This window comes from Aspergillus campestris, assembly GCF_002847485.1.
Source record: "Aspergillus campestris IBT 28561 chromosome Unknown P168scaffold_17, whole genome shotgun sequence".
Taxonomy (NCBI): domain Eukaryota; kingdom Fungi; phylum Ascomycota; class Eurotiomycetes; order Eurotiales; family Aspergillaceae; genus Aspergillus; species Aspergillus campestris.
In genome coordinates, this window is record NW_020194352.1 from 170,234 (window position 1) to 191,517 (window position 21,284).

General features: G+C 53.7%; 8 protein-coding genes across 8 annotated transcripts; 4 read left to right on the top strand and 4 right to left on the bottom strand.

Moving 5' to 3' along the window:
• Window positions 1-242: 242 nt before the first annotated feature.
• P168DRAFT_260989 (dolichyl-P-Glc:Glc1Man(9)GlcNAc(2)-PP-dolichol alpha-1,3-glucosyltransferase ALG8) lies at window positions 243-2,016 on the bottom strand (the record flags this gene model as incomplete). Its single annotated transcript, XM_024834681.1, has 6 exons — window positions 1,930-2,016; window positions 1,798-1,876; window positions 1,554-1,747; window positions 1,004-1,497; window positions 817-956; window positions 243-767 (listed from the first exon to the last, which is right to left on the bottom strand). The coding sequence occupies exons 1-6, from the start codon at window positions 2,004-2,006 to the stop codon at window positions 243-245; spliced, it is 1,509 nt and encodes a 502-aa protein (XP_024688533.1). The 5' UTR covers window positions 2,007-2,016.
• Window positions 2,017-2,173: 157 nt separating this feature from the next.
• On the top strand, window positions 2,174-4,449 carry P168DRAFT_260991 (putative lectin family integral membrane protein). The gene is made up of 7 exons (XM_024834682.1): window positions 2,174-2,650; window positions 2,701-2,767; window positions 2,822-2,892; window positions 2,945-3,125; window positions 3,173-3,367; window positions 3,412-3,955; window positions 4,008-4,449. Exons 1-7 carry the CDS (start codon window positions 2,565-2,567, stop codon window positions 4,133-4,135), a joined length of 1,272 nt encoding a protein of 423 aa, XP_024688534.1. The 5' UTR covers window positions 2,174-2,564; the 3' UTR covers window positions 4,136-4,449.
• A 502-nt stretch (window positions 4,450-4,951) lies between these two features.
• On the bottom strand, window positions 4,952-5,397 carry P168DRAFT_81609 (uncharacterized protein). Its single transcript, XM_024842158.1, has one exon. It carries the CDS (start codon window positions 5,270-5,272, stop codon window positions 5,033-5,035), a length of 240 nt encoding a protein of 79 aa, XP_024688535.1. The 5' UTR covers window positions 5,273-5,397; the 3' UTR covers window positions 4,952-5,032.
• Window positions 5,398-5,450: 53 nt separating this feature from the next.
• Window positions 5,451-8,113, bottom strand: P168DRAFT_276814 (putative PHD finger domain protein; the record flags this gene model as incomplete). The annotated part of the gene is made up of 2 exons (XM_024835584.1): window positions 5,451-5,880; window positions 5,931-8,113. 2 exons carry the CDS (start codon window positions 8,111-8,113, stop codon window positions 5,451-5,453), a joined length of 2,613 nt encoding a protein of 870 aa, XP_024688536.1.
• Window positions 8,114-10,969: 2,856 nt separating this feature from the next.
• Window positions 10,970-13,060, bottom strand: P168DRAFT_276819 (curved DNA-binding protein (42 kDa protein)). Its single transcript, XM_024835585.1, has 5 exons — window positions 12,935-13,060; window positions 12,581-12,664; window positions 12,423-12,527; window positions 11,552-12,361; window positions 10,970-11,486 (listed from the first exon to the last, which is right to left on the bottom strand). Exons 1-5 carry the CDS (start codon window positions 12,975-12,977, stop codon window positions 11,302-11,304), a joined length of 1,227 nt encoding a protein of 408 aa, XP_024688537.1. The 5' UTR covers window positions 12,978-13,060; the 3' UTR covers window positions 10,970-11,301.
• Window positions 13,061-14,068: 1,008 nt separating this feature from the next.
• P168DRAFT_293822 (endonuclease/exonuclease/phosphatase family protein) lies at window positions 14,069-15,211 on the top strand (the record flags this gene model as incomplete). The annotated part of the gene is made up of 1 exon (XM_024837887.1): window positions 14,069-15,211. A coding segment is annotated over exon 1 (812 nt), but the record flags the coding sequence as incomplete, so codon positions are not given.
• Window positions 15,212-16,422: 1,211 nt separating this feature from the next.
• Window positions 16,423-18,739, top strand: P168DRAFT_300371 (SWI/SNF chromatin-remodeling complex subunit SNF5; the record flags this gene model as incomplete). Its single annotated transcript, XM_024838419.1, has 2 exons — window positions 16,423-18,366; window positions 18,431-18,739. The coding sequence occupies 2 exons, from the start codon at window positions 16,423-16,425 to the stop codon at window positions 18,737-18,739; spliced, it is 2,253 nt and encodes a 750-aa protein (XP_024688539.1).
• An 841-nt stretch (window positions 18,740-19,580) lies between these two features.
• P168DRAFT_322703 (glycosyltransferase family 2 protein) lies at window positions 19,581-21,154 on the top strand (the record flags this gene model as incomplete). Its single annotated transcript, XM_024840595.1, has 3 exons — window positions 19,581-19,752; window positions 19,877-20,997; window positions 21,065-21,154. The coding sequence occupies 3 exons, from the start codon at window positions 19,581-19,583 to the stop codon at window positions 21,152-21,154; spliced, it is 1,383 nt and encodes a 460-aa protein (XP_024688540.1).
• Window positions 21,155-21,284: the final 130 nt, after the last annotated feature.

Below are 21,284 nucleotides of genomic sequence, written 5' to 3' on the forward strand. Positions count from 1 at the left end.
CGTATATGCGTTAGTGGCTGATCAAGTGGGTCTGCGTCCCGGCACGTGGTTTCGCCAAACAATGCAAACGGTGACGCTGACGAATTACATCATTGTTTGTATAAACACACCCCTATCTACCTCTAACATCATGAATATACCTACCTAGGTAGGATACTACCTACGAGATAAGAGACAGCTGTCTGTCCGAAGATAAGGTAGAACTTATTAAATTGGTACTTAACAAATATTACTTTGGTCGGCTACGCCGTAAAATACACGACCATAAACCCCACCCAGCTCCCCACCACCCCCAGCGCAGAATAACTGCTCGTGAACATCAGCGGCAGGAACTCGTACCGGTTCAGTCCGAAGAACACCTGGTGCAGCAGCGAGCAGTACACGACCAGCGGGATGGCCACCGTCAAGTACAGGAGGGAGAATCGGTCGGCGAGGAAGATCCGCGGCCGTTCCGGGACCGGTGCCACGTGATCAAACACGTAGAGGAACAGCACCAGCCAGAAGATGGTGTATACTGTTTTGAGAGGGAACTCGGCGGCGGTGAAGAGGAGCGGGAAGAGCGATACGTGTCCGGCGACTGCGAGGGGCTTGAAGGCGCTGTAGTATCGGCGGTCTTTGAGCGCGATCAAACTGAACGGGATGATGATTAGGAGAATGGCCTTTTCGTGTACGTGCCAGCCGAAGAGGAAAGCGGCGTAGCCGCAGAGAGTGACGGCGCCGACGAAGGTCTCCCAGTCGGGACGGAACCAGAGCTTGACCAGCGGAAGCTACACGGAATTAGTATTTCATCAGAGACGAGAGAGTGGGTGTGCATACGAGTTGGAAGATCAAGGTCAGGATGAAGGTGTGTTCCTTGGTCACTTCGGGCAGAATGGCAAAAGACGTGTCTCCGACCAGACCACGAGTCACGCTCGACAAGGCGTCTTCCTTGACTGGCAGACCCAACCGCGGAGCAACTGTTCACGTTAGTCAATAACACCAGACTTCAAGTACAGACACATACGAGGAATTAGAACACGGTCCGTGAACGAGTACATGGCCCAGATGTTGGGCGCCCAGTAAGCATGGCACAAGCCCCGGGAGAACGGAAAAAGCCGATCCTTCAGCTGGAGCAATTGGCCCCAGTGGGCGAATGGCCCAAACGCAGCACCAAACACGCCGAGGACGCAGACTCCGAGCTTGAAGATGTTGCCAAACCGAGGGCGCAACATCGACCGTGGGTCAAGGCAGTAGGCCCGGAGCAAGTACACAAACCAGGCCAGCGACAAGTATAGATAGATGTGTTTCATGCACAGCAACACGGCGAACGTGATACCGCTGTATAAGAGCGTGGATTGTTTGCGCGCCAGAACCATCGATAGGATCAGGACCCCGTACATGAACCCGTTGTACTGGAAGTGAATATGGTCGATGATCAAGAGACCGGGCGACAGAAAGACCGAGAGACTTGCAATGTGGGCGAGGTGTTTATTGTCCTGCGAGACCGACTTGACGAACCTAGTTCAACCGGTCAGTACTATCCTGATTTGGTCCGCAGCGCATCGAGAACCCACCGGGTGAGGGCAAAGAGCAGCACAAACTCCGACACAATAACAGTCGCCCTCTGGAAGTAAACCGTTTGCCACGAATCATACCCCAGATTCTGCACAACCAACATGGCCGGATCCACGTATTGTGCTATCCGCGACAGCAGCCACTCGAACGCGGCGAAGAACGGGGGGTAGTCGAGCGTCCATTCCGAGGTTTTCTACCGATATGAGCCGTGTCCTCGCTCCAATGTTGCTGCCCTGAACCTACCTCGTAGTACCACTCCTGCACAGGTAACGAATGGGTAATGGCGAGCCAATTGCGATGGACTTCGAAATCGGTCGATTTGCTGCGACGGGCCGGGTTAGGAGAGTTCAACGATGAAAGACAGGAGCAACGCACTATGCAGGAAAGAGCAGGACCTTAAACGCAGTGGCGACAATGGCGCACTGGGCCAGCGACGGGTATAGATCAGCCATTGGAGTCGTAGGGCATGATGAAGCTGAGCTGGAAGGAAATTCATCCATGGAACAGCGGGCGGGCGCGCCGATCCGGGGAGAGCGCGGGTCACGTGCGCCGCGGGAAAAAGGCCAGTGTGTCTCCGTCCACATGACTCGATGAACGACAAGCTTCATCCTTGTTTGTTCTTCATCTCTCTCATGGACCTTGCTTCTGACGTGGGAGTTCGCCATTCCGTCGCTCTCTCTAGCCTTGATATCCACCATATCGTTGAATTGTCCCCTGCTGTCGCCTCCGTTGCTCGAGAAGTCCGCCTCTGCGTGTTTGCTATTGTGGTTGGCTGGACTACTTCGCGCGTTGTCTCCGCGCTGCTCAAGCACCGAGCTTCGGATTGATCAATTCTTTCCAGAATTGTTTTTGTGTTTATCTTGATAGCGGATTTATTGCATAGTGTCTGCTGATTTCTTCTCAATTTACGAATATCGACGCCATTATCTATCCACGACCCATATCTATCCACGACCCATATCTATCCAAGTCCCATATCTATCCAACGAGACACGACTGCATCTCGCACAATGAAGATTCCCGCTTTGTTATTCTCGGCCGCAGTGGCTACTGCGCAGTCGGTGATTGAATCCTCTAGCTTTGGCCATGGTCAAACGTACGTGCATCCTTCTGCGTTATCGGGCCGGCATGCTGATATCTATATAGTTTATCCCCCGACGGCAATTCCATCCCGGGATGGCAAGTGGGCGGAGAGGGTCACGCTCCCCAAATTGTATGTTTTGGGCGTTATGATACTTGAAATTATGTGGTTACTGACTGGAGGCAGCTTTCGAACAAGCTTATTTTAACACCCCCGTACCCGGGCAACACACGAGGATATGCCTGGGCACAGACTCCGTGAGTACTATAATAATATATGTCCCCGGCGAAACTAACAAATATTGAACAGTATCTCTCAACCGGAGTGGACGGCAGAATTTCAATTCCGAGCGTCTGGCATGGAAAGAGGTGGTGGTAACCTCCAGCTGTGGTACGCGAAGGATGGTCAGCAGAAGATCGGATCGTCCAGCATCTACACAGTGGGGCCGTTCGACGGGTTTGCGCTGGTGGTTGATACACACGGTGGACGAGTGCGTACTCTGGACATACAAACTTGTCTCAAACTGACTAGTTCTAGGGTGGCAGCGTTCGCGGTTTCTTGAACGACGGATCGACGGACTACAAGAGTCACCGAAGCGTGGACAGCCTGGCCTTTGGACACTGCGACTATTCGTACCGTAACCTTGGCCGTCCGTCCGTGGTGCGCCTCAAGCACACACGCTCCATCTTTGAAGTGACGGTCGATGACAAGCTGTGCTTCTCCACCAACAAGGTAGGACCTTTTGCAGCTTCAACAATCATCTCTAACAGCAACAGATCATCCTGCCCTTCGGCAACACCTTTGGCATAACCGCCGCCACCCCCGAGAATCCCGACTCGTTCGAGGTCTTCAAATTCGTCTCTCAGACCGCCCAGGTCGGCACAGGCGGCTCGTCTTCCAACCAGCAGCAGCAACAACAGCAGCAGCAGCAGCCCCCCGCAGCCCAGGCCCAGGCCCAAGGACAAGGCACCGTCCAACAACCCCGCGGTGATACCTCCGGCTCCAACGTCGAACAACAATTCGTCGACCTCAGCGCCCGCCTGCAGCTCATCAACCACGCGACCAACAACGTCCTCCGCGAGCTCAACAACCAGAACTCCAAAAACGACCAGCGCCAAGCCGACCTTCTCCAAAAGGTCACTAGCAAAGACCAGTTCGCCGCACTAGACGCCCGAGTCCAGCGCATCGAGCAACTCCTCCAGGGCGTCATCCGCGATCTGGAAGGCAAGAATTACCACGAACGATTCGCACAGCTCCAGGATACGCTGCGGTCGTCGCACTTGAGTCTGACCGAGAGCTTCAAGGATACTCTTATGAGTGGTGAGTCCACTCCCATCTAATTAATATGCGAACACAGTCTAATAATGTGCAGTGGTCACCGCGTCCGCCCCCCGCATGGGCTTCTTCATCTTCGTCATCGTCGGCGCCCAGGCCGTCCTAGCCATGTCGTACATTGTTTACAAGCGTCGTCGCGCGGGCATGCCCAAGAAGTTTCTTTAGTCATTAACCAATCGTATCATACATACCTATTTCATCTCATATTTCGAAACTTAACCATGATCTACCACCTCACCTCCATACCTCCATACCTCACATCGCCTACCCAAATTCACTCAGCATGGATAAAAGAAGCAAGCACGACACCACCTACCTGCCTACCTAACCTAGCCTTGGAAAGACTCCCTCTATCACACTGACTATATATATCTTATCTAACACTGTATCGCTGTGATGCTATTGGCGTTTCGTTTCGTTTCGTTTCGTTTCTGTATATGTATTTACTACTACCTTATCACAATAAACTATGATTCTCTTGGGCTGTCATCTTCTTCATACTGCTGGTCCTTTTCCTGTTGAATCTACTATAGTAATGCTGTAGAATATTAAAGATGTCTAATTACCTACCTACCTCCCTGGTTAATAACCACAAATAATGTAGTACTGCCTACCAATGCAAACACCGTTAAGAATGCTGAGACAGCCTGCTTACTATCTTACTACCTACCTACCTACCTACCTACCTATTCGAAGAACGAGCGAGGAGGATAGGTATGTAGTCATTCCTTGCTCTCCTCCATCTCATCTCCATCAGTCTTGAGGGATCGAATTTACACTAAAGAACAGCAGAAATAATCAATGAAAGATGATAGATCCCAGTTAAGCGTAAGAAAGAAAAGCAATCTCTATTGTACATGTAGATAATGAATAATGAATACCCCCACCCATCCATCCTCATCCGCCATCAGGGACAAACCAGGCCCGGTCACTACCCTCTCCGCAAGGGAGAAAGGGAGGAGGTCTCTGCGAAAGTCCGCTAGACGACGAATAGGATGACATAGGTAGGGATTGCAATGGTCATCGCAGCGTTAGATACAGATGTGTATAGTATACTTACCTCTAGCTGACCCAGACTTGGCGAGCCGACCTTCTTCTCCCCCGGCCCCTCTTCAAGGGATTGGGTACGGCAAGGAATGGGTCGGCAAGGAGAGAGGACAGCCCCGCCAAGTGGTCCAGCCAGAGGCAGTAACACATAACAAAGAAAAGGAGAAAAAGATGAAATGAACAAAGCAGTCGAAGCAGAAATGACCCGGGTTCCAATGCAAGAACATTGAACTTGAACGCTGAAATCCCATACATGCGCCAGATGTAGTTCTCACAAACACCGAAATGCTGTGGGCTCTTGCTTGCCCATATGCCTGGCCCCTCCCATGCGCCAATCGCGACCAAACGCGGAACAGGTTTTTTTGTTTAGAAAAAAAGGAAACCCAAAAAAACCAAAAAGAAAAACAAAAACAAACAAAAAAACAAAAAAAAACTAATCCACCTCCATAACGTCCCCAGAGTCCCCCTCTGGAGCCGATCGGGCAGCTTCTTCTTGCAGCGACTTGATGCGCTGCCCGATCAACTCCTGGAGGGACTCCAGGGACGCAACCTCTGTATCTGCCGAAGGCAGATCTACGGGCGCATGTGCCCGTAGTTGGTCGATGAGGAGGGCAATTTTGCCCTCCTCAAGGGGAGGTTCAACAGTGCCCTGCCGGGCGAAGGCAATCAGGTTGACGGCGGCCTCCTGCTCCACCGTGGTGCGGGTGGGGGCCCCCGCCGTTGTTGCCTCCGCCGCAGCAGGGCACTGTTGGGAATCGTAAAATTCCCTGGCGCCCTTGTTGAGTTTGTTAAACTCATTTTTGGCGTAGTCCAAAAACCTAAGCGCAACAGCCTTCTTAACTTCTATCTCAAAGATTTCCCTGCTTGGGATCAGCAAGGATTGTAGGGAATGAATGAAAAATAGGATACTAACTCTTTGACCCGCTTGACAAAGTCAAGCTTTACCCCCTTTTCGGAGACCCGATACATGACACCTTGCTCCTCGTTGTCTTCGATCTTCTCGGCTTCGGAGTCCTCGAGGAGGACGTCAATGTCGATCAAGCGGGGGCGTTTGGGACGGCGAATGCGCCTCTGGGTGTCGTATCCCTCCTCGTCCTTGACGAGGTAGTACAGATCGTGGTAGGTGTGGTTCGGACACATCCAAGCTTGATGCGGACGCTCACTGCGGATTTGCACGGGAGGATTGGACAGAGGAGGGTCGAGACAGTCGAGATGGAAGGCGAGAGGACAGTAATCGCACTGGATGATGGGTTTGGTGCCGCCGGTGGTGCGCCCACACCCATGGCAAAAGATCAAGTTCCCCTTGGTGTCCCTTTCTCGCAGTAGAACGGGGTCATCGTACGCGCCAGTGCGACTCCCCCGGACCGTCCGAGGCTGGAGTCTCGGCAAAGGTAGGGTCTCTTCGTACCTCCCACGTTCACCGGTACGGACGCCCGTGTAATGGTCGCGAATACCCAGGGGTAAAGCAAAATCCTTCTGCTTGAGATTGTCGAGATTGGATAGCAATGTGCCCACGGGCCGCCTCACGCTACACTTGGAGCAATACCACGACCCCGATGGGACTTCATTCAGGGGTGGGTCCAGACAGGTGAGGTGGTAGGAGCGGTCACACCCGTCGCAGCACAGGAGATCTCCGGGAGTTCCGCATTCACCGCAGATGTCGCTATTGTCAATCTCCTCTTGTTCGCCATCCTCGTCATGCATGGTAGGCGACAGGCGCCGATTGTCGGGAGCGTCGCTGCTCGCCACGCTTTCTGACCGGTCTCTGCGATTGGTCGCGGCGCCATCAGGGCCAGTGTTGGAGCGTGAGGGCCGGGTGGGAGCCGCGGGTGAGCTGTCCGAAGCGGGGTTGGCAGTCAGTGACGAGCGCAGCTCACTTGACGTGGCCACGATGTTCGGAAGCGATTTCTGCAGGCGGGTCCGCTTCGCGTTCAAAGCCTCCTCGGAAAATTCTGGGTCCTCTTCCAAGGCACGCTTTCTTTCCAGGACGGACTCGTTGGTTGGGAAGGCTGACTGGCGCGTTCTTGGCGGGTCGGCTTGTTTGGTTTTCTGCGCGGTAGCCGCCTTGGCCTGTTTGCCCTTAGCGCGAGTGCGAGCCTTGCCCGTCCCGGGCGCCATTCCGGGGGCGAACGTCTCAACATCGAGGGACTTGGCCGAGGAGAGAGATGAAAGTGAACTAGCCGAGCGAGGACGGCCCGTAGTCACTCCTGCACCTGCAGGGGCTTCCTCGCCAAGAATTGCAGCCTCTTCCTCCAGGCGGACCTCCCTCCAGGCGCTGCGCATCACGGTCTGAAAAGCCGATCTCTCCCGGGGGCTCGGGTTTTCCTGGCAGATCGCATTCAAGATAGATAAAGAGAACGGGTCGTCATTGCACTTTTCCCACAGACGCATGAGGCCGCACATGACGGGGCGGTTGCCAGTTTCTGCGGCAAGGGTGAGGGCATTTTCAACGGCCTCCTTCAACTTCTCCACATCCACGTTGGTAGAAGTCGGCACGGGCAGAGTAGTAAACGTAGCGACATAGTCCGGGGTGCTGATCTTCAGAGGCTGGGGCTCGGGCTCAGCCTCGGGCTCGGGCTCGGGGGCCTGTTCTTCCGCGAGAGACAGGGGGGTTGAGGATGGAGGCTGGGTGCCGTCATTCTGACCGTCGGGCGTAAACACTTGGAGCTGAGCTGGAACGCTGGGAGGGTTGGCCTTCGGAACTAGTCCCACTTTGCGCAAGTCGGCGGCGGATGGCATGGCTCCCAGCGGACGCATGGTTGCCAGCACAGGATTGAGGTCGGTGGACACTCCGGACCACGGGGTGTCGGCGTAGCTGGGCACAGGCTCTCTCAGGGGAGGCTCGGTCCATTCGGCAGATCTTCCGGTCAAATGAGATTCGCTCAAGCTGTCGCCGGCGCCTGCCTCGGCCTGTCCCTGCGAAGCATCACCGTGAGGCGGATCGGTGGCCACGCGACTGCGTCTATCGGTACGACGCTGTTTGCGAGGTCTGGCGGAATCGGTAAAAGCGGGAGCAGTGTTCGACGCCGGGGCGCCAGAAGGGGTAGAGGGGCGCGAATTGGTGGCGTGAGAAGAAGAACGGAGGTTCGGGGCCATTGTTGCGAGAGCAGGGCTCAAAAAGTTACAACAGCTGCGACAGGTCGGGTCAGCTTGGTAAACGGCAAAGAACGTGGTTTTGAGGATTGTAATAAGAAACCAACACTTACTGGTTAATAAAATTCAAAGGAGGCAACGAGTTCGCCCAGCGTTGCTGGTGAGAATCGTGGCCAGCGCGCGCGCTGTCTGCGGGATGAAGGGAGAAAGAGAGGTTGCGGAGGTGCAAAGACGGGAGTTTTCGAGGGCGACGGTCCCAATCACACACCACCTAGGGGGTTGACCGCGGAGACTGCCACAACCACGAGACCTGCACACCTGAGCTCCAGAACGCGTTAGAATATAGGATTCCTAAATAGTCGTGTCTATTTCTATTTCTTTTTTCTTTTGTCCTATTTTTTTCTGTAGGATGGGGAGTCTTACTTGATGATCTCGTCGTACACCTCGAGGGTTGTTGCGACGAAGATATGGAGGCAGAAGGACTGCAACGTAGATGAATCAAAGGTTCAGAGGGCGATGAGAACACCTCTGGATTGGGAGAATTGTATTTTGCAGACAAACCCTCGTAGAGCTTGCTGTCTGGATGATCTTGTTCTTTAACGAGCCGTGTTCTTTGTCTTGGTCAGCATGTCCTCTTGAGCTCCGACAGGAAGATACCAGTCACAAGTACAAAAGCACAGATGAGTATGACCAAGGAGCAGGATGTAGAAGAAGTGATCGACAAATATATAAACAAAAACACGGTGGGAAGATGATCATGTGCATCGCTGAAGATATCGAGGTACAACTTCTGCCTGGGTCTGGCAGGTGGATGGAGGAGATGTTGCACAAGGAAGAGCAGCTGCAAGACAAGAGCGAGAGACTCACTTTTAGTAGAGAAAAGGACTCTGTGGTCTCAAGATGAAAGGTGTTGTGATGAGTAGTGAGCAGCACTTGTGCTGTTGCTTGGAGAGAGAAATATGAGGTCGGAGGTGGGTTTCAAGAAGCGATCTCCAACGTGGATCGCTGAGTGAGGTGGCTAAGTGTAGAAGATCGAAGAAGATTTTAATGACGAGAAACGCGTAGTAGTCTTTTGACTTGGTGCTTGACGCGTGATGTGATGAGGAAGATGATGGAAGAGATGATGTGATATGAAGAGTTGATTTCCAACGTGGGTCAAACTCTTAAGAAGTGATGGAAGAGATGATGGGAAGAAGGCAATGGGTAATGATCTCTTCAGAGATATGTGACAAGATAGTCAAGATGGAAGTATGTAAGATGGTGAGTCGTGATAAGAGAGAGATGAGTAGATGTGTAGAGAAAGGGGTCAAGAGAGGCAAGACCCTTTGAGACAGGAAGGAAGAGAGATGTATCGGCAGGTAGGAGATATTCAAATACTCCTTGGAAATGAATAATGAGGAGTAGAAGTGAGTGACGTGAAAAAAGAGAGAGAGAGTCTTGATTACAGCTCTTGATCTTGTATCAAATGAGGCTGTGAAGATACGAGGGGCAGTGTGGGATAGCTGCACCTTCGCGTGGAAGAGGCTATTCAGAAGTCCTCAAAAGAGAAGCCACCAGGCTGAGAAAAGAAGTCGTCTTTCAGAGACAGAGAAAGGAATCAACGCGATCGAAGCGTCTAATCGAGAGAAAAGAAGAGTGAAGCCCAGAAGGCCAAGACGATCCGAGTCTGTGTAAGCAATGAAGGCAGCAGAAAGGAACGAGCCACAATGGAAGTAGCAACGAACGAACGTGGTGGAAATCTGATGATTTTGAAGCTTTTGACAGAGTAAAATCCAGGTGAGAATGGAAAGGGAAGAGATGGTTGGGAGAGAAGAGAAGAAGGGGAGGAAGAGAAGGAGGGAAAGAGGAGGATTAAATACTGCAGCTTGGGAGGAATCGACCGGCCCAATTCCACTCTCTCGCTCTCATTCACTGGACTTGTTCTCGTCAACCATCCACCAATATGGCTGGCGACGGTGAATCAGAAGTTACACAATTGGAATTTCTCTACTTCATCGGATTGATTACCTGGGTGGGATATTCACTGTAGACCTCCCTACTCCCTCATTCACTCTTTCAGCCACCAGACCCTTCTCTGCCTAACAGCCTGCAGACTCAATTGCCTGATGGAAACAGACTGACTACGTAGGATTCGATCTTTAAGACTACGAAGACTTTTACTGCTAAGAATACCCTCGTTCAGAGGGAAGGGGTGGAAAGGCCTACAGGGCTTGGGATAAGTAACCACCCGCTTGGGTTCTTGGGCAAGACGTAGCTTCAAGAAGCACTATTCCAATGACTCGGAGGGGACAAGAGCAAGTGAATTAGCAAGACTGTCACACGGAGATGTCCTATACTGTGCTTGCACTTGACCAGGGAGGGGATAGGTATGAAGAAATCAGCAGTGAAGACAGGTAATGAATATACATGCATGAGACATACAGGACAGCCAGGGCGACAGCTACGAAGATAGACATGAAGAGAAGTAGTGACTGTACATGTGTGGGACAGGCATGGCAAGAGGTGTGAAGACAGCCATGAATAAATGTAGTGAATATACACGCGTGAGACAGACAGGATAGCCATGTAGATAGCTATGAAGAGAGGCAGTGGTTGTACATGCATGAGACAGGCAGGACTGACATGAGAACAGCTATGAAGACAGGGGCAGTGAAGACAGCAGTGAATGTATATGTTAGACAGACATGACAGCCATGGAGAGAACATGAAAACAAGCAGTGAATGATCAATAGACAAGGCTATACTCTGTATAATATACCCTGCAAGTCCTCCAATCAACCACATCCAAAGAACAAAAGGACAGAGAAAAGACAATATCAAATCTATATCGTAGGACAATTCTAAACATACGTAATCAATATTCATGTAGCTTCATTTTTTTGCTTTGATTTTCATGTCCACTTCATACAGGATATATTTCCCTTTCAGACATAATTATGTAAAGGCACTCACTCCTACAGGATGGCGTGGTAGAAAAAAGACAAGGGTTTCATATGTAAGCTTCATTTCCTCCCACACCAGGAATCCTTCAGAAGCTAGCTCTCTGCCTGGGTCCGGAGGTCGAAGACACCAGGATTCATCGGCTTCCCTCCACAGTTTGATTTTCCCCGGGGAAAAAGCACTGGGAGGAATGGCGCACATCCCTTCCGACGATCCGGGCTCGGATCGAGGTGGCTCAGTCCATGGGACATTTACTCCTGGGCACCGGTGGTCTTCTTCTTCTTGCTCTTGTTCTTCTTGTTGCCGGTCGACTTGTTCAGCGGGCGGTTGAGGATCTCGAGGATCTCCTCGTCCTCAATCTTCTTGTCCGTCTTGAACTTGCTGAGATCGGGGTCGGCGGGGGCGGCGAGCTTGGTGATACCGTTCTTGGTGATGGCTGGGAGATTATTAGTATACGGATGGCCACGATTACAAAGGGGACAGTTGCAATGAGGTACGTACCAACGGTGGTGAGCAAACGGGAGACCGGGGAGTTGTCGGCCTCACCGGCGGGCTCGTACTGGCGCAGGACACCGCCACGGACGCACTCGAGAACGCCGACCTTGGCGGCCTTCTCGTCATCCAGCTGGCGCAAGCTGAAGGGGAAGTGGCCGAACTTCTTGACGACCTCGGACAGGGTCTGTCGCGAGCTGGGACGCTTCAGGCCGTAGGTGGTGGTGGTACGGCGGTGCAGGGTGGCGCGGAGGGGCAGGTTCTTGACCTTGCCGGAGCCCAGGGACAGGCCCATCTCGACACCCCAGACCTCACCGACGTCGGGGATACCGTCGCCGCGCACGCCGGCGTTGGGGGAGAGGATGATCTTCTTCTCGGCCTCAATCTCGTTGCGCTCGAACTGCCAGGTGGTGGTGTTCTCGACGACGTTGCAGCCGTAGATCTTGGCGATCTTCTCGATCAGGGAGGACATGTACGCCTGGGAGGGGGCCTTCTTGGCGGCGGCCTTCTGCTTCTCCTCGTCGGTGCCGCTGGCCAGGAGGCCGGCGGGGACCATCAATCGGAGCAGAAGCTCGTTGGCGTAGTAGGTGGCGTGGATCAGGTCGGCGGTGCGGCCGGTCACCTCGTCGGAGGCGTTCTTGTCGGCGACAATGACCATGTCGCAAACGATGGTACCGAAGCCATCGATCTGGGCACCGAGCTGGATCTTGGCGACCTCGCCGGCCTTGAGGGTGACCTCAGCCTCCTCGGCTTCCGAGACCAGGGGAGTGTACGGGGTCACGTAGGAGTCGGGGGAGACGGTGGTGGGGTGAGCGATGCCTTAAACCGTCATGTTAACACCGAGGATTTTTCCGTCTTTGAGAGAAGATAGCTGACGCACCCTTTTGGATCTTCTTGCCCTTGTAGACCTTGGCGAGCTCCTCGTCGAGCAGCTTATCACCCTTCTGGCAGAGCTCCAGGATCTTGGCACCTTCCACACACCATGCTAGAATGGAGGTTAGAAATGGAAGACTCGGACCATCGACGGAGGATACGTACATCCAACGGCCTCGAGAACCTTGTGCGAGATGGTAGCGGCAGTCTTGTACTTGGTCAAGGTATCGGGGTTGTTGAGGGTGTAGTCTATAGGTGGGAAGGTCAGTTGCGAAACACTAAATCAAGTGATCTAAAGCTTCTTCACTGCTTTGACTTTTTTCTTTCTTTTTTTCTGTCTCTCTCATTTGTTTTGTATTTTTTCTTTCATTTTCCTCGTTCCAAACCGGAGCTCTCCAGGTAGCTCCAAGGCACCGGAGCGATGACGCCGGCCGAGCAAGCGGGCAGGAAACCCACAAAACAGCGGGCAAGCATTTTCAAATTGACGGGGAAAAGAACAGTGATGTAACTATTACTTACCAACCTCCTGGGTTTGAGGTTGAGCCTGGGTGGTCTCAGCCATGGTGAATAAAGGATATAACCTCGCGAGAGAGCGAGGAAAAAGCTACAAACCGAACGGTGACTTAGAAGCTTTTTAGAATTGGGATTGAGGTGAAGAGGAGAGAAGAGAGAGAAGAAGCGACAGAGAGGGGAAGGCTGGATTGTATGATTAATGGGAATCATCCATACGGCGTATTACCGCGGTGGTGGGGTATTTTTGTCGGGTGGGGTCAAGGTTTGGCTGTGAATTGGACATCATTTGTGTCGGACGGAGGTAGGGCTTGGAGGCTGTTACCGATTGTGACAATAAATTACATAGATTACGATAATTACCCATGATCTTACATCCATTATCGTAGTAAACATGGTAGGAAATGCTCATCTCGATCCTGATTCTTCTTCTCTTTTTGCTTCAGTACAGCTCCAGCTGTCAACTTATAAGTACAGGCAAGTACACTGAGAGAGCATAACCGAAGGCATAACTGGGGGACAGAGTGGATATAGTGTATGACATCACACTATCATCAGCATGCCAGTCATTTCTGTTGATCGCCTGGATGATGGCTTTGTTAGATATAGTCAGATAGATATGAAACATAGCTAACGGGATGTGAAAAGTAGTAAGTAGAATACAATAATTAAACAAGGTGTATATATTTGGAAGTATCAGTATACGTAGTACACCAGGTATATAGTCGCAGTGCTCTAAGCACACCCAGTTTATAACTTCATTCAGACCCTTTTGACAAACTCATCAAGATACTGAATACCTCCCGATACAGGCTAGTTCAGCATGACCATTCTTCCTTTGCCACGTATGAAACGTGATCCTGCTAGGCCGTCAATCTCGACATGGATTAAAGCCCTTGAAACCCCTCTAGGCTAGCAAGTCGGGGTATAGTAGTCGTGCTGACTGAGGTATGACCGAGAGAGAGCTAGAGATATGAATATCTTTCATTGCATATATCTTGGTGTTGCGTGGCTGACCACTAAGATGTATTTTTACCCACGGCGGGTAGTATAGCGGAATATATAATGGTAGTCAAAGACGATATAGAACCACCAACGTGTTATAGAACCAGATAAACCAAGTTAACCAGGTAACCATTCTAACAAGAAGTCAACCATGTATATCAATGCAACAGTAGTGTTCATCATCCAATCATGATTGTAGACAGACATCTTCTCCGCATTCCTTCAACCCCGCCGTCCGTCTAACGAAGTATGTTGTTATATGAGTTGACGACGACTACAACTGGCTACTTGTCTAATTGACTAATTGCCTACGGGGTACTTACCTACTTACCTGTCTACTTCTACTTCTACTTTTACACGAATCACCACAATAAGCCAAAATGCCAGACCTCCCCCTCCGCATCCTCACCTACAACATCCGACACTACACCCCCGCCCCCTTCAAAGGCGAACTTCCCTGGAAAGACCGCGCCCAGCCCCTAATCAACCAACTCCGCCATATCACACACGGCCACGCCGACGCCCTCGTCTGCCTCCAGGAAGTCTTCCACAACCAACTCGAGGACATCGTCGCGGGGATCAACGCCAACACCTCCGACCCATGGAGCTACATCGGCGTCGGCCGCGACGACGGCCACCAAGCGGGCGAGTACTCGCCCATCTTCTATCGCGCGTCGCAGTGGACGCCCCGGTTCACGAAGACGATCTGGCTATCTGAGACGCCGGGCGTGCCGTCTAAGGGATGGGACGCGGACTCGATCCGACTGGCGACGATTGCGGTGCTGCATCACCGCGCCTCGGGGCGGAATGTCCTCGCCGTGAACACGCATCTCGACGATCAGGGTAGTCGTGCGCGGCTTGAAGGCGCGCGGCTCATTCTCCGCACGGTGGGCACATGCCGTGGAGGTGAAGGGGGCGTATGCGCGGAGAGTATCAGTGGGGTGTTTGTCGCTGGGGACATGAACAGCGAGGAGCACCAGGAGGCGTACGTGGCGTTCACGACGGAGGGTCAGAAAGGCGAATCGGAGCTGGTGGATGCGGCCAAGATGGTGTCGGTGGCGGAGCACCATGGGAATCGGATTACTTGGACGGGGTTTGGAAGTGAGGTGGAAGAACCGGCGGTGTTGGACTATGTGTTTCTGGGGCGAGGGTGGACGGTGGAAGGGTATGCGGTGTTGGCGAATGGGTTTGACGATGGGGTGTTGATATCAGATCATCGGCCTGTGGTGGTGGATGTTCAGCTGAAACTGTAGCTGGTTGACAGTGGATGATATAGCTATGCTGGACGATGGAGAGATATTGTATGGAAGATGTTACAAGTCTCGTATCCACCGGTGACGCCAATCGACTAGTGGTATGGGCCTTACCATATCGAGTATAAACCGTATCACGTGTGTCACTGGATTAGGCATAGTTCATGGTATGGGGCAAATACGGTATCAAAACCAGCAGCGTAATACCAGACGAAACGTCACACTCTAAGTGGTAATCCAGCACGTCCACCAGAAGTTCAACAAGTCCAGAAGTATCGCGATAGCCTCAGGATGATCCAAAAGAGATCAAATAATTGCTCGAGTCGAGGACTCTTGAATGGTGCTGCGGGTGGCCTTGAACCCTCTGGCCTGTTTTCCTTTGCGGGCACGACCACACTTGTAACAATGACTCTCTCTCTCTGTCTTTCTCTCTGTCTTTCCTCTCCTCTCCTCTCCTCTTTTCTCTCTCCAGACCATATCAGTTATCATCCATATCAAGCAATCTATCCAACTCTACTCTGGAATCCGACTAATCACCGTCATTTCACAGTCCAACTATAATCCACTGGGACGACGGTTGATTCGCCTTCGACGTGCTGTCGTTACGTCTTTTGCCCCCTCGCAAAGGAAAAAAACCAGGTAAGAAAGATACCGAGAAAAAGACAGACCCAGACCATCCAGAACCTCAGGTACCAACACTACCGCTTCTCTCTCTCCATCCTTGGGATTCATTATCATGATCATTCTGTCCCCTCTCATTCGACTGTATTTTTAATTGTGGATTTCTTTTTTTGATCCGGATTGTTTCTTCGTCGCCTGCTTTTCCATTCGCTTGTCATTGCCTCTCCTTTTCTCCCCTGTGCTTTACTCACCTGGCCTTCCTGGCCTCCCCCATAGGCGTGGTGGTACGTTCTACTCCCTGTCGACACTTTCATCCATCGTCAATTTCTGTTCCCCTGGGTCTTTCTTCTGTCTCTTCCTACCGGGCTGGCGCAAATGATCGAGATGTCGAGAGGTGTCGCTGTTTGCCTCCCCGACGCTGGTCGCGCCTCGTGCGCCGGCGCGTCGGGGTTGCACGGTTCAAGTCTGGCTAACCAGAACTCCGCTCCAGATCCCCCGATAAGGATGCGATCCTGATCGCTTTCCTTTCTCGCTGACCATCGTTATTTGGGTATTCCTGTGCAAGGTCTATCCTGGGGAACTCGAATCGCCTGAACCCATACCCCCCGCCCACCCATCATGCCGTCCCCCGACCTTTCGCATACGCGCCCGCCGCCGACCGATCTCCACGAGAATTCTAATGGCTCGGGCGCGCCCGCGGCCTTGCCGGATCAAGGCACTAATGGCGACGCGATCGTCGAGGGGAAACAGCAGGCCAAAGCCACGCTGGCTGCCTCCGGGGTGCCGCTGAACGAGGACGCGTCGAACGGCCATTCGGATTCCGGCAACGGCGTCTCCAAGAAGCGGTCACACGACGGGTCCGCCCGGTCCTTGCCCGTGCGCGTGCGCGAGACTCCGGCGGAGAAGATCCTGCTGGAGGACTACGTCAACCGGGAATTCCGCCACTCGGCGCTGACCGCCTGGCACAACCCGAGCCAGACGCTCGTGCAGGAGAAGCGCGCCGAGCGAGACTACCTGCTGTCCGTCCGACGGGACCACCACCTGAACCCCGCCGCCTTGTATGGCATCGGCTACCAAGGGATCGGAAACCCCCGCACCGATTTGCGAAACCCACACCCTCAGCTCCTGTACCCGTCCAACCGGCGGCGGCCGGGGAGCCGGCGGACCCGCGAGCTGCGGGTGCCGCGCAAAGACCTCAAGACGCAGAACGAGCAGATCGAGGACCTGGTGCCTGTCCGGCTCGACATCGATTGGGAGAAGATCAAGATCCGGGACACGTTCACGTGGAACCTGCACGACCGCGTCGTCCCGCCGGATCTGTTCGCGGAGAAGCTCGTGGAGGACCTGGGCCTGGCCCTCGAGGCGTCGGGCCCGCTGGTGCGCATGATCACGCAGCAGATCCAGGAGCAACTCTGCGACTACTACCCGCAGATGCACATGGAGGAGGAACCGCTCGACCCGCACCTCCCCTACAGCGCGTACAAGAACGACGAGATGCGCATCCTGGTCAAGCTGAATATCACCATCGGCCAGCACACGCTGATCGACCAGTTCGAGTGGGACATCAACGACCTGCACAACTCGCCCGAGGATTTCGCCGCGCGCATGACCGAGGACCTGTCGCTGTCGGGCGAGTTCACCACGGCCATCGCCCACTCGATCCGCGAGCAGTCGCAGCTCTTCACCAAGTCTCTCTACATCCTGTCGCACCCGTTCGACGGCCGCCCGATCGACGACCCGGACCTCAAGACGGCCTTCCTGCCGACGCCACTGCTCTCGTCCTTCCGGCCCTTCCAGGCGGCCAAGGAGTTCACGCCGTACCTGTACGAGCTGAACGAGGCGGAACTCGAACGCACCGAGGTGTCCATCTCGCGCGACCAGCGGCGACAGAAGCGGTCGGTCAACCGGCGTGGGGGGCCGGCGCTGCCGGACCTCAAGGACCGACAGCGGACGATCCGGACGATGTTGGTGTCGACGGTGATCCCCAACACGGTGGCGTCGATGGACGAGAGCAACGTGTTCAAGCGGCTGGGGTCGAGCCGGTCGCGGCGCGCCGCGGTCGGGCTGCGGGACGGCGCCGACGAGTCGGACGAGTCGGACAGCGACGAATCGTCGATGGTGGGGTCGCCGGCCATCGGGCCCAACCTGGCGCAGGGCACAGCGCGCACGCGCGGGATGCGGGGAGCGGCCACCGCCGCGCATGCCGCCTTGCGCGCCAATCTCCACCAGTCGGCCACGCCCGAGCCGCACCACGAGAGCCGGGCGTCGTCCCGCCGACAGACGATCCGGGAGGAGAGCGTGGACGAGCCAGACCGACTGGTAGTGACGCTTAGGGTGCCCCGGGAACGATTTCGGCAGCTTTTGACGCAGCCCGCCGCGCCGACCACTACCGCTGCGCCGCCGTCCCAGCAGAGCACGCCGCTGCCGCCGACTCCGTCTCAGGGGGTATCAGCAGCGGTGGCCACGCCGCATCTGGAGGGACAGCTCCAGCAACGGCCGATCCCGGCGCATCAGATCGGGGCGATTGACGCGACGCAGCCACCTCAGCCGGGGGTGCCAGGGGTGAGTCATTTTCCTTCTTCTCGGTTGTGAATTCTATATGAAGTGCCAATCTAACAATGGATAGCCCCCACCCCCAAACTGGCTCGCCGCCGGACTGGCGAAACTGAAACGATCCTACCCCAATGACTCCTTCGAAGGCGTCATGCGCTACACCGCAGTCGACACCGAGACCATGCTCCCCGTAGCCAACGCCAACAACCCATCCGGCCACAAGCTCAAATACCAGTACCTGCCGCGCATCCGCTGCCACGACTGTCCGGGCAAACTGTACACGCCCGGGCCGGCGACGACGGTGGATAACTTTGAGGTGCATTTGCGGAATCGGCAGCATAAGGAGCGGGTGGAGGAGCGGTTGGCGAGGGGGGGAAATTAGTTGTATATCTTGTTGGTTGTTTGATAGAGCGTTTTATTATTTATTCTTCTTGCTTGTTTCTTATCATTACTTGCTTGTCTTTTTGTTGGTTAGCTGTGGTTAGCTGTGGTTAGTACTGCTGAATCCATCCTCATGATCTGTATGTCACGTGATAGACGGTGCCCTGGCTCTTTATCCTTGCCTTGTTGTGACAGTGAACTAGGCTCAAGAGTGATTGATATACACTTGCTGATCTGTCACTGCTATGCAGTGTGCGCAGTATAGTGTAGTACTATCAGTGCTATCTAGCTATGGTGTCCACAGATACCATGAGAAGTAAACAACTAGTCAATATCAAGCTATGAGTCTAGATCTACTTGCCGTATCCATGTCTTCCTGTCTTGACTTCCCTCACTCAGCTTTGTCTAATGCAGTTATTAAGATATGTTACTCACTTGATCTGTTAGTGCTGTCAGTATAGTATGATACTGTCAGCCTAGTCTGGTCCAGTGGTGTATCTGCAGGCACTGTGAGGCATGGACAATCAGTGAATGTCAACTGTGAGCCCGGACGTCCTTGTTTGTATGTAGATGAGTGAATAGAATGAGATATGAATGGCAAATGGTTCTCAACTGAGGTTTGGTTCTCTTGTTTCTTCTCTCTATCTCTTCCTTCCCCAACTCTCTACCTCTTGTTCACATCTGCCTCTTCCTATCTCCATATCTTCTATCCAAACGACCTTTCTATCCAACAACGATATCTACACTCCCAGCACTGCATCAACACTGTCTACATAGAACTGTCCACACAGGCTATCTACAAACCTATCTACAAACCTATCCACCAACACACTCCCATCAACATGTCTTCCATCACGACCTGCAAAATAGATGGACTCCCCAAAAGAACCCCCCATCCTCTTCTCACCCGCTTCGCCCAGAACAACGCAGGTCTGACTCTCAAAGCAGCCCTCTCCATAGCGGCGGTCTATCTCTTCACCCGTCTGCTCTGTCTGCTGCTTGCTGAGACGAATGGTTGGATGTGGTTGGTTTGGGGGCTGGAGTGTGTTTTTTTAGGTATCTCTTTCTTTCTCTCTATGGCTTCATATTCATATCTACACCTCCATCTGTCTATATATCATACTAATATGGTTAACAGCGGAATCCCTTCAAGACCCCGGCTGGCTCTATGCCCGCGCCGTCCATCGCCCCCCGATCCCATCCCCCAAGAAGCTCCGTCTCAACGTCACCAGTGCGAACCAGGCTGACCTCCCCACCATCGACATCCTCATCCCCTGCTGCGGTGAAGCCGACGACATCATCCTCGACACCGTCCGCACCGCCCGCGCCATCCACTATCCCTCCTCCCACGCCCGCATCGTCCTGCTAGACGACACCAACTCGCCCGTCCTCCGCACCGCCATAGCCGCCCTCAACCTCCCCCGCCATCGCAACATCCACTACCACACGCGCGGCCCAAAGACAAACACGACCGACTTCGACAAAGCTGGTAACCTCAACCACGCCCTCTCCACCCTCCCCAACCCCGCCCCCTTCATCGCCGTCCTCGACGCAGACACACTCGCCCACCCGGACTTCCTCCGCGCCACCCTCCCCCACCTCCTCGCCAACCCGCGCGTCGCCCTCGTCGGCTCCCCCCAGCACTACTACAACATTCCCCCAGCCGACCCCCTCCACCAAAGCTTCACCTGGTACGTCCAGCTCCTCACCCCCAGTCTCAACGCCTACGGCCTAGCAATGGCCACGGGGTCAGGATTCGTCGTCCGCCGGTCTGCACTCACCACCATAAACGGCTTCTCGAACCTCACCTCCACAGAAGACATCATGCTCTCCTGTGCCTTCCACAACGCAGACTACCACGTGCTTGTCCTCCCGGAAGTCATCCAGTACGGACTCGCCCCGCCTTCTCTCAAAGGCTACTCCTTCCAACAATCCCGCTGGGCGTCGGGTCTGGCTGCAGGCCTACTCGCCTTGCGAGATGGACCCCGCAATAACCTCCCGGATAGTCTCCGCCCCCGTATCGCCTTCCAGGGCTTTCGTCATCTGTGGAGTCACTTCTACCGTGTCGTTGCCCTGCTGGGCGTGCCGCTGGCAGTGTGCTCGGGTAAGGCCTTAGTCCCGGGGGTAGTACTCCGAATGCAGACGGTTCTAGCGTGCTGGGTGTTAGCCCTGATGTGGTTGCTGGAGGGAATGAGAGTTGCTGGGGCAGGGTTTCGAGTAGGCGTATTTGCGCATTTTGAGGGTATTTGGTTGGCGGGGGTATGTCTATCTTCTTTCTCTTCTCTTTATACATCAAGTTGATGCAATGTGCTGATGGACTCCACAGGAAACCTCGTCTCCTCTATACACGTCCTCTTCTCAGAACTCACACGCAGAAACAAACTTGAAAGCAGAAACAGAACCAAATCATCCATAACAGGCTCCCTCTACAACACTTGGAACCGGCCCACCCAACACTATCTCCACAATATCCCACCCGTCATCACCCTCCATCTGACCAGTCTCATCCTCCTCCTAGTCGGCACAGCCTACTCCATTCTCTCACT

Excerpts from the sequence above, each read along its gene's own strand:
- P168DRAFT_81609 (XM_024842158.1), bottom strand. The coding sequence starts at position 5,272 with ATGTATGGGATTTCAGCGTTCAAGTTCAATGTTCTTGCATTGGAACCC.
- P168DRAFT_276819 (XM_024835585.1), bottom strand. The coding sequence starts at position 12,977 with ATGGCTGAGACCACCCAGGCTCAACCTCAAACCCAGGAGGTTG. Across the intron at positions 12,528-12,580 it reads GGTTCTCGAGGCCGTTGGAT|CATGGTGTGTGGAAGGTGCC; the intron begins GTACGTATCCTC and ends CCTCCATTCTAG. Across the intron at positions 11,487-11,551 it reads CCGTTTGCTCACCACCGTTG|CCATCACCAAGAACGGTATC; the intron begins GTACGTACCTCA and ends ATAATCTCCCAG.
- P168DRAFT_260991 (XM_024834682.1), top strand. The coding sequence starts at position 2,565 with ATGAAGATTCCCGCTTTGTTATTCTCGGCCGCAGTGGCTACTGCGCAG. Across the intron at positions 2,651-2,700 it reads AGCTTTGGCCATGGTCAAAC|TTTATCCCCCGACGGCAATT; the intron begins GTACGTGCATCC and ends ATATCTATATAG. Across the intron at positions 2,893-2,944 it reads TATGCCTGGGCACAGACTCC|TATCTCTCAACCGGAGTGGA; the intron begins GTGAGTACTATA and ends AATATTGAACAG.